The 12021-nt window shown below is 35.9% G+C and overlaps 1 protein-coding gene across 7 annotated transcripts in view; it reads right to left on the bottom strand.

The window, feature by feature from the left end:
- The window catches only part of LRRIQ1 (leucine rich repeats and IQ motif containing 1), a 165157-nt gene that overhangs the window by 42332 nt on the left and 110804 nt on the right, over positions 1-12021 (bottom strand). Inside the window, exon 24 of one of the 7 annotated variants that reach the window (XM_044980078.1) lies at positions 8957-9082. The exons of 5 other annotated variants lie outside the window; for them this stretch is intronic. In XM_044980078.1, the coding sequence (XP_044836013.1) occupies positions 9072-9082 (11 nt within the window). In that variant the 3' untranslated portion in view covers positions 8957-9071. Of the gene's footprint in view, positions 1-8956; positions 10529-12021 lie in introns of those variants that run through there. One more of the 7 variants, XM_044980068.1, reaches the window with a different exon arrangement.

Here is a 12021-nt window from a genome sequence, read left to right as displayed (position 1 = left end):
TCCCCAGTTCCTTTTCTGCAAAACTGCTGCGTAGCCAGTCGGTCTCCAGCCTGTAGCTGTGCATGGGATTCTTCCTTCCTAAGGGCAGGACTCTGCACTTGTCCTTGTTGAACCTCATCAGATTTCTTTTGGTCCAATCCTCCAATTTGCGTAGATCACTCTGGACCCTATCCCTATCTTCCAGTGTATCTACCTTTCCCTTCATCTTAGTGTCATCTGTGAACTTGCTGAGGGTGCAATTCATCCCATCATCCAGATCATTAATAAAGATGTTGAACAAAAACAGCCCCAGGACCGACCCCTGAGGCACTCCGCTTGATATCAAAGCTTGGAGCTCGCCCATACACTTAACAGTAGTAATAATGACCAAGGTGGCCACTTTTTGCTACAAAAAGTGTAAAGAATGTTCACAACATGATTCAAAAGGAAGGGTCCATGAATTTGCTGAAGTCTATATTCATATCCCAGCAATTTGCTAGGCACTCTAGCAGACAGTACAAGTGCAGCACCACCTTTCAGGGAAAACAAGCAGAAGCCAACATTCAGTGAAAGTAAGTAAAAAATATGAGATGCAAGGTAGCAAAACAAGAATGGAGGCACCAGAGCCTAGTTTAAAATACAAATGGAAAAGTGCCTCCACTTTGAAGCACAGGCTTATGACAAGTAGCATTGTCACTGAGCGGAAGGAAATGGTTTCAGGAAAGCAGTATGGATAAACCTATTCTACTGTCCCTAGATTTTGAAAGTGAGGCTGGACTACCAAAAAGAGGTTGGACAGGAATTTCTCTCCTTGGTTTAGGATTATTCTTCAGCCTAGATAGAGATACACTCAGTAGCCTGTTATTTTTTCCTTATTTGAATATGGTTTGGATCTGATCCTGAAGGTTCCAGGATGGCAGGTGCAAGCACAACACTTACTGGAGTTTGCCTAGTGTGAGAAGTCTCCTTCCTAATAGAGTCTCAGAAGCCATTTTGTCAAAGTAGAAGAGTTTGTTCCCACCCAGCACCACTCTAAGATTCAGTGTGGAAAGCAATCTGGGAAACGTTATCCAGCTTAGCAATCATTGTAATAATTTGTGTCTTTGGTGGGGCATGATGGGCAAAGGGGAGGAAATACTGGGATATTAAAAAAAACCAAACATTTTTAAAAAATGGAGATTACTAAGTGACAACACTGTACTTAACTTGCATCAACTTAAATACTTACAAGCAAGGAAATGATTAGGTAGGGATAGTATAAAATGACTTCAGTGGAGTCACGATGATTTACACCAGATGAATATTTGGCCAGTACTATTTATGAAGTTAAAAGAAATGCATATTTTTTACCAAACCTTATATTGTTACTTTTAAAAAATATATTACAGTATTTATGTATGTTTTATCTTGCTTTTAATATCTAAATATTTTGTTTTAAAGTATATTCTAATTTAGATATTATAACTTAACATTTGCCAATTGATAATAGGATTTTTATATGTACTTATAATTGCTGTTTCTTTAGAATAACACTATAAGTGAAGTTTAGTAAAGAAAATGTGTACTTTATCAATGTATAGTAAAATTATGAATGCACATGGGCTTGTATATTATGCTGATCAATATATACATATTTGTGTTTCATTTTAGAAGGTTTTATCTGGTGTTATTTCAGTTACTGATGAAAAATAGTATTTATTTTTGGGTCAGTCATGGTCATTGCTTCATGATGAAATATGTATTCTTTAACTAGATAAGAGTATTGTGTTAACTATTCATGGCCTCATCAGTGTGTGAAATGCAGCAATTCAAAAATATATGGCAATCACACTAAATCATTATGTATTTTCTCATAGATGTTCCACACACACACAAAGTATATGAAAAAGGATGTGAAGATTATTGTTTAATATTTATATTACAGTAGTACCCAGAGGCACCAGGGAGGATCAGGCATCCCATTGTGCTGTGCATTGTACAAAGAAGGCCTGATCCAATGCTCAGCTGATGTTAGTGGAAAGAATCATAATGATTTCAATAGGCATATTGATTTCAATTTCAGATTCACATGTAGGAAGACATGGTCCTGATCCCAAACAGCTTAAATCTAAGGATACAAGTGGCATGGTAAGCGGAAAGGAGTATAATCAAATACATACCATTTAAAATATATTTGCAATTTGTACATAATTATAAATAGATATAAAAGCCAACTATCCCCATCTTCCCTTCAAGTCATAATTCACTGGTGACTTATACATATCAGGGAAGAAGTCGTTCCTGAAGAGGGATTTGAAGGACAAGAGCTTATGGTTACGTTCAGGGAGGACATTCCATGCATAAGGGGAAGCACTGAGAAAGGGACTGAGTCATTTGAACACATTCTTCTAGCCCTAATGTAACACTTTGTATTTTTACATCAAGGAATTCAAAGGACTTTACAAATATTCCTTAATGAAGCCTCAACTGTTTGGAAAAGAGTCTTCTTACTTGTTTACACACAGGAATGGCAACAATTTAACTACAGGTTTCAGAATGGTAGCTGTGTTAGTCTGTATCAGGAAAAAAAAGGAGGAGTATTTGTGGCACATTAGAAGCTAACAAATTTATTTGGGCACAAGCTTTCATGGGCTAAAACCCAATTCATTGGATGCATGCAGTGGAAAATACAATTTAACTACAGTTGTTTCTAAACCAATTTAGTTACAACTGGCATAACCTCTTTGTGTGGGCACTTTTAAAATGATTTAGAGTGTCTATCTAGGAGGCTGCATCAAATTTAACGAGTGATTTAGAAACAGATATAGTTACATTGGCACAATTTCTTTGTGTAGACCAAGCCTAAATGATTTGCCTGACAGAATAACAAGTCAGAGCTGAGAACAGAACCTAGGAATCTGAACTCCCACAGTCCTTTGCAGGAACTATTATACTTGCAAAATGCCTAATTAATATAAGTTAACTTTGATCCAATGACAAAAGGCCAATGCCCAACCCTGCACCGCTTAATTCACTGAGTTCTCACCTAAGCTTATAAAATGATGATGAATATTTTATTCTCATTGGAGTTGTACACTAATTTCCATGATTTTTGAGATATTCTTATTTGGGCAACTATTAAAAATACAGTGAATATACCCAAGTTCACTTAATTGAGACACAATTAATGGGGAGATCATGTGTTTAATTAGGATGCTTCCTAGGGAACCAGTTAAATCCAGGCATTAGGATGCTGATTCTGACTTCAGGTGATACTTTTGTCCCGTCTCTTTAATCTCTCCATTTTTTTCATCTCTAACAATTTTCAAGACCTCCATAGCTGAGATACATGCAGAAGTATGATTTGTTTCACTGCTGTTTGTTCCTGACTGTTCACTTGCAACTTCCATGCCAATTATACATGCTCAGTTTCTGTCTCTGAACAGGCAAAACACACAGTCCCTATCCCAGTACAGGAAATGTCCAATAATAGGATGATCTTTGCAATTTTTAAAGACTACAACTATACTAGTAAAATGCTGTCATCTCAGGTGAGAAGTCCTCAAAATGACGACAAAATAATCTCCATCAAAACAAACCAATTAAGAAGATTCTACTTGATCTGTAATAACGTCTGTAATAAGGCAGAGCTGATGGCATTTAATGGACAAATCTGGAAATACCACATGCCTGTTTTGGGTTTGTTTGGGAGAACCCAGAATCCTTGGCTTCTCCCAGGAAGAGCTGAAGCAAGTCACAAAAAAAAAAGAGAAAACACACAAAATAAAACTTTATTAGATAGATTCTGTTAGATTCTTGCAACACAAACAGCAGCAAAATAGTGTGAACAAAAATGACAATGGCTTTATAACAGCTCAAGAAATTAAAAGTCCCACATTAATTAGAAATATTTACAACATATGGTAGTTGCATTTATCTAAATGCACTCTAACAACTGAAAGTAAGGGTATGCTTAACATTCTTGTGTTACAGCAGAATTTCTTCTACTCCTCTGATCTGAAAGGAAAATAAATTGATTAGAAACAGCATGTTAAAAATATTCTCACAGAGACTAATGTATCACTGCAGTGAGATGATAAAAAATGTTAATGAAAAACATACAAACTTGTCATCAGTGGGTGCATCATAGTCCCCAAAATATCCTTTCAAACCTTTGAAGCAAGCAGCTCCCCCACTCTGGTTCAGCTGCTGCAGCAGAGGCAATTAATGCAGAGACATGCCTGGATGGCATCATAGTCCCCCAAACAAGCACATTCTCAGAAGAGGCTCTCTTCTCCCTCATGATTCTAGCTGCCATGGTTAACAAAACAGGAGAAAAAGAATGTAATGTAGTAAAAAAGTAATTAACAGCAAGATACGTGAACTCCAACAAACTTAAAATTCATACTACTACTTACCCTCTCCCAGATTCCAGCCAGGTTCTACAGTTTTCATCTAGCCAGACCTTAGATCACCTCACTTTGAGGTGGTCTGGGAGCTCACCAGTATTGCCTCCTTGTACATGGTTAATTGTACAATGAAGATAAGGATTTCACCCTCTAGCAGTGCTGCCAGGATGCATATGAGGAATACGAATATATCATACTGGCAGAGAGACTTGGAAACAAGAAACACTTTGAACAGGGAAATAAGACAAAACTCTTGTTACAAAACTGGTACAACATATTATAAGACATACTATATCACTAATCAGTGACTATGAAACTATTTGATGCTTGTACAAATATATAAAAATCCATCACATCCATCATATGAGATGATGGACATCTAATGAACAAGGAATTTGTTTGTGAAATGTATGTCAAATAAGTTTAAATATTAGTATTTGCAAAATGCATTTTTTTAAAAAAAATATGTTTCAAAGAGATTTGTATGGTATACAATGACAGCCTACGTGATGTTTTAGCATCTGTAACCCAGACTACAAGCAGAGTCTGACAAAACCTAAGCAAGCAGACCTGGCTAAGAATCAGGAGTCATGCTTATTATATATAATTCTCAAGGGTATCTTGCAATCAGAGGTCACAATCGAGGCAACAGAAGCAATGTCACGATATCAGAGAAAGGGCCAATTCAGTCCTGCTCCCTGACAGTCAGTGAGGTCAGGGCTTGCAGCAAATAATTGTATCAAAAGGGAATATTCTCTGCACACTTTTAGAACCGTCATCTGAACAAACAAGGCCAGGTCATCTTGAGGTTAAATCAGAACTCTCTGCTTAACCTTGTAGCTCATTGTTTTATGTTTAATTCCCAATCAATTTCTTACCTAAAGGAGGAACCTCTAATGAAAATTCTCTTAATAGATTTTACTTTGAGATACATATTAAACTGTTTAGAAATAATAAAATGTATATTTGCAATTAAATCCTTAATTATATCTATAAAAGATGCCTCTTTTCTCTTCATATGCTTCAAAATGCTTCATAGTAGAGTACAATAATGATGTAACTATTTTAAGAGAAATGACCTTTCATAGTTTAGTAAGCCTGGCACTCAGTCTGCAGCTGAAAACCACTTAAATAACTTATGCTTAAGCATATCCCACTTGCTGTATAATTAATGTGAAAGTGAGGTTAATTGCTACCCTTGTCTGGCAATTTTTATTCCTTTACACCTAACGTGACACAGGGGGCTAAACACAAGCCTTATCACCGGCTTTTTAGTTGCAATAATTTAATTTATGCAATTATAATAAAATGTCAGAAATTTTAACCTGATAGTATATGTATAGAAGAATTATTTGAATGGTCATCTAAGTGACATTTTATTGTAGAACATGATCTCTGCAGTGCTGTGACAATGTTTACAAGCATAGAAGTTTTCTGAGTCACAGCTGAGGAAGCTAACTGTATCAGTTGGAAAATATAGTATTTTCACATTGTTCTTTATCCAGTATTAATTGTACAGTATGGGATTTGTTTCCAAACCTATTTAAAACTTGAAACTCAATATTCTGTTTTTGTAATTTTCTTTTTGAATATACATAGACAAGATAAGATACGTAAGGCACACACACTAAGAAGGATTGTGGTGTAACTCCAACCTAAAAACACCTTCCTTATAAACAGTACGGATGTACAAATTTGACATGACTTGAAAAGTTTGTATATTATAGATGTTAAAATTTGAATTTTAAAGTTATGCAGTAGAAAAATGTATATTATATAATACATGTCCTAAAGGATAATATAAAATTAACTAGATATATTATTATGCTACAATTCCTCTGTTAAAATATTTGAATAATTTGTAACCATGCCTACAATTCCTTGTAAAAGCGTCTAAATCTAGCACGCTTACTTTCTATTTCTGTAGATTATATGAATCTTGTAAAAGGTACAGGGCTTTCTTCATTTTATTTAACAGCACTATATTTTAAATATCTAAGTTTCAATGTTGGAGTCTTTTCTCAATGTTTTGTTTAAAGTAATATTTCACATACTCAAAAAGAGTTATAATATACTGCTGATCCACAACTTTTTTAGTAAGAAAAAAGAAAAAATGACCAAAAATGTGTGTTCAATATTAAAAATGTTGTCACAAGGAAACAACTTTTTTGGAATGCTGTAGATCTCTGACCTCATTAAGACAATTAATCCTTCATAACACTGTAGGTCCCATGTACAGAATAGAAAACCAATAATTTCTTCATGAGCGATGTCAGTCAATTACATTTTCAGTTCAACAAAATGACCTTGTAAAGGTCTTTCTTGTCCTAATCCAACCTCCTAAAGGTATTTGACCAGTTAAGACAGATGATTAGAGGCATTCCTATTATAACATATACATTTATAGAATGCTTTATTTCCTCTGTTGTGGATTTAAAATGTATCATGTTGCCATCTGTTACAAGAGTTGCACGCAGGAATTGTTTCTAAGAATTCATTTGTTCACCCAGATTCATAACTCTGCACACTCCTAACTTATTTTCGTGACATGAACTATCACATAATGCAGCACTTGAGGATCTTCTTTGAATATGCAGTGTATACCTAAATGTCCTGTGTAACCTTTGTAAAAGGTTATTTGCATATCTAAATGTGTTAAATGCTTAGAATATTTAGCAATCCAAAACTAAGTAAGATAACCTATTTGTGTTTAGTGATATGGAAAGTAAAAGTAGAACTTCTGGATTAGCATGTTGTTTTTAAAAAAATAGTATGGATGTATGTCATCCAAGTACATGGCAACAAATTCAATGATTATTTTTAATTAGACTTCAGTTCAAATGTTGTAAACCTTTATTGAAAGAGGAATTTAGCCAAATTTACTCTCCCTTAGCCCCTCCAACCAAACTCATTTGGATTTAACTTGTTGCTAAAATTATCTGTCTTTTGCACTCGAAGACCTGGGTCACAACCTTACTTAGGGACAGGAAATAGTTATCAGGTCACTGAATGGTCAGATGAAAAAGGATTTGAAATGCTTTAGTACTCAGGGGTCTATTCATCGAAAATGATTGCCTTATGCAGTATAAAAAGCTGTGGATTTTGACTCTGCACTCAATTTATTCATCTATAAATTGCTTGCGAGGCAGAAATATTTGTTTTATGTTACCCAGTTCCAGGGCACAGAAGCTAAATTAAAAAAAAAAAAAGCGGAAACTTCAGATGCTGTACATTACTGTTCAGCTATCTTATTCAAGAATGATAAAAAAATTGCCCTCAGTGGCTGCAGAAATTATGAGGCCTAACCTTGTTCCACCCACTGAAGTCCACATTAGTCAGTCATTAATTTAAGAAGCAGGAAGACCTAGCTTTATTGTTTTTAAATGTAAAGTCCCCCTCCCCAATCCCCTCAAAACCAGGTAAATTGCCATAGAACCAGGTGTGAATACCTAGGTGTCAAAGCTCTAACATTGTTTTATAATAGCTTGGGGCCTTAAAAGGTTATTGTGGCAGTTTGATATCAAAATTTGTTGGCGTAGAAGATTGGAGAACATATTAAAGTCAGATAGTCTCACAAGCTGCTTACTGTGGTCCACCTAATATCATTACAAATGACCAGAGTCTTCAAATGGGAGGAGGCAGGGAATGAAGAGACAGGACAGTGCACAAACGGGTGGAACTTTCTGCCAAGTTCAGCATCCTGTGGAGTTAACACCATGGACTTTGGAAGACCAGAACCACGGTTAGGCAGCAGGGAATCAAGATGTAGTATTTCCATTTCTGGTACTTAAAGTGCTGGAATTTCAGGCAAATGCCAACCTTACTGTTTAAAATAGACTTCTGAACATAAAAGACAGAATTCACTTTCTAAATATTCAAAGGCCAACACATACTGCATTGCTCATCTCACAAAATACGTTTTATTTATTTATTTTTAAGCTTGTGTAGCAATTTCAAGATTAGTTTATTCCAAGATCACTGAAAATGCCTACGTTATCATTGATGGACAGAAGACTGGCAAATTAGGCACAGATTTCATTTTAAAGTTTTATTTCATAAGAAACTGGGCCACTAAAACTATGTAATTGAAGCTCGAGTGCGTGCACTGTAAGGCCCCTGCAGTCTTTTGCAACTTTTCAGCGTGCCGCTGTTGTGAACTGGGTTTGCACTCTGCCAGCAGAGCAGCTCTGACCCATGGAGAGCACTCCTTCAGATCAACACTGCCTCAGGCTTTACTGCGTTCTCCAAGAAGTCTTACATTTCAGGCATCAAGTTGATTTCTTCTGGAGATGATTAACCCAAACCCATGACAGATTTTTTCCAAGATATCCAACTCCTTATGTTTATTTTATCCTGGCTCTTTCTGGATGTACTGGACACAAGTAACCTACTCATTTTACATGTTAAAGGGCTGGTGGAGAGCCATTAATTCCTTAAAATGAGAAAATATTTCAATGTGCAGAGCTCTGTTGTGTGAGCTCACACTAGATAATGAGAAACAATGCTACAGAACTATGATTTTAAAAGACAGACTCGCTTCCACACTACAGGTTTTTTAATGCATTTTATTACATCTCAAGATAGATCTTATGCTTTTTGGAAATGCATTATTCTGTCACTTTCACCGCGCAATACAGTAAGGATCAGATATTGCTTCCATAGTCTGCCATACAAGTACAGTGCAGTGTGGTTACTGATGGCTTTTTAGACCAGATCTAAATAAAAGATGACAATTTTAGAAACTGGATACATACAAACAATTTGTGCTTTCTGGGAACTAAGGCCTTTTATAAGCTTTAATTGAAAATGGTAAAGTTATTAAACCTTGAAAACAGTTAATACCCATGAGTATTAGCTACCTTTCATAATATTCTTATCTACCTTTTGAATGACATACACATCCTGATATAATGAAAGCTTATCTGTTTCATAGTACTAGTAAAGGTTACTGAAAATATCTCAATCTCAATGACACTTCTATCAGCTTTCATCTGAAGATATTATATCCAGACAACCACTAGGAATTTGAATCAATAAGTAAATGTTATTTACTTACTACATACTTATATTTTCCAATCTATTTCCTTTCATTACTACAATGTAAGAAATTACATATGTTAAACATGTTTATGTAAAAACATTTTCAAAATGCGTACTTAAATTAACCAAACAAGGGAATCCTAAATTACCAGATGTATTTGGCCTAGTTTAGCAAAGAAATTTAAAGACAAAGCGGCAGTCCCAAGTCTCAGTTTTCATGGGTTTAAGTTAAGCCTAGTAATAATAAATACAGTATAACAACATTTTGCACTTAAGTAACACCTTCTGTCTGTGGATGTAGATGTGCTTTACAAGTATGAGTTATGAGAAAGTTGAGGCAGACGTATTTTAAGAGACATACCTAAAGTCATACAAGTTGTCTGTGTCACAGCCAGGATCTATGAAATCCTGGACCCACTGAAGACAACAGGAGTTTAGCTATTCATTTCACAAGGGTCAGGATTTCATACTTGCTTTCCTGAATCCCAGTCCTGTGCTGTAACCACACAATCATCTTTCCTCTAATTTTATTTTCATTTGCAATGTATAGAGAAATTAACACATTTGTCTCTTATCAGTCAATTTTTAATTAAAGTAGAACCTGTTAGTTTTCAAACGAATATTTATGAAAAACTGCCCTTAATACTTATTATGCTTTCTGTATTTCTTATTATGCTTTCTATAATTTAGTGATCAGTGATCATAAGATGACAGAGGACACAGTATTACTAATTAGATACTCAGGCTTATTAAGAAATTTCCAGCCTGCAGGCTACAACTAACAATATAAAACAATATGACTAATAGAGATTAACCTTGTGACATTGAACACTGTGCACACTCAGGAGTGAAGCCACCTTAATGAGTTATTTTCACTGAATCTGAAGACTATACAGAGAGTGCATGTGCACTAAGAGGTTCAGATGTATCCTGATGGATGTACTTCTGTGTCAGTAGGTCGCCAATTGCGAGTAAATCTTAATAAAGGCATCAGAGTATAGTGCCTGAATTTCTGAGGAGTAGCAAAGGAAGTGGATCCAGACACTGAACATTTTCAGTAGGATTACTGACTTCCTAACAGATCCATTCTGTTTCTCCATCTTGCACAGCTGATTCCACGCCTAAGAGAAGTGAACAACATGGCTCACCAGACATATGGGTAACTGGACTGCATTCACTATCAGGTGGCTAGGATGATCTGAAGTGCTTCTAAAGCTTATATTCCAAATGGTCTAGACACTTACACCTCCTATGGCAGTTTTGTGCTGCTAGAGCAGAGTAATACAGCCATGATGCCAGTGGAATTGACTGTGTAGGAATTTTCATAAGTGGAATCATGGCATTGATGTGGCGGAGAGGGATTATGCCACACTCTGGTTCATGATTTACAGGAGTTTTCCAAGAAGAAGGAGACAACAGAGAACACCAGCATTTTGTAGCTGTCAGATCAATTCTTTGGGTCCCAAAGGCCGCAGACTACTCTACCCGAGACCAGGAATTGGACTGGTCCCTAGGCAGCCCCAGGATAAAGGAGTAGATATAAAAGTGGTTTAAAGTAGAGCTGGTCTAAAATCATGAAAATAATTTGATTTTTTTTAATTGAGAAAAAAAAAAGTTTCACAGAATTTTCATTTGTCAATTGAAATCAAAATTGGACAAAAAATTTAACCAGCTCTAGCTTAAAGCCACCTAACCCTTCCCTCTTCTAGTCCTGATCTAAGCAGAACTCAGCTGGACCAGAGGATCCAGTCCAACATATTTGATGCATATAAGTAGGGTGACCAGATAGCAAATGTGAAAAATCGGGACAGGGGGTGAGGGATAATAGACGCCTATATAAGACAAAGCCTCAAATATCGGGACTGTCCCTATAAAATCGGGACATCTGGTCACCCTATATATGAGCAGCTAACAGATCACTGGAAATCAGAGAACATGTCTTTCAGATTACTTCAATGGGTTTTGGATCAGGCCCTAACTTCCCAAGATAAGAAGGTTATCGTGTGTGTGTGTGTGTGTGTGTGTGTATTTAAAATGTATTAAAATTTTACTAAGTGCTAACATTGGCTCATCAGTGCCATTTACAATGTCAATATTTGGGAAGGTTTTGTAGCCTTAAGATGTATTGACAAGTTACAAAAGTTATCCCACCCCTTTTACATATCACTTATCTTCTTAGATAGGAAACTCTTCAAAGTGGAGACCAAGGCTCCATATGTTGTTTGTGCAACACCTAACACAAAGGGGTCTGTTTCTTATTGGGGCTTCTGAATGCTACTGTGCTATAAATATTAACTAACAACAATTTCTCCTTCAGGCCTATTATAAAGTCAATGGAGGATCAGTAGTGGATTCACTGACATTTCATGAAAGATTTGATATCTCATGGCAAACTTTAAAAAAATATGTTTTTAGATATTCCTGTTCAAGGAGCATGTGTCAGGTTTTGCTCACACGAGTAGTCCCATGTGATCAAAGTTATGCACATGCCTTAATGCTCTGAAGAAATGGGTCCATACATTTCTTCTCTCATTTTCCCTCTACGGTTTTGTTATAGAATGATTTGCATAAAAAATGGGTTTTCTTCTGCAGAGCTCATTTACTCCTTTTGCAG

Source organism: Mauremys mutica, chromosome 1 (assembly GCF_020497125.1).
Source record: "Mauremys mutica isolate MM-2020 ecotype Southern chromosome 1, ASM2049712v1, whole genome shotgun sequence".
Classification (NCBI taxonomy): Eukaryota; Metazoa; Chordata; order Testudines; family Geoemydidae; genus Mauremys; species Mauremys mutica.
This window is presented reverse-complemented; position numbering and strand designations above follow the sequence as displayed.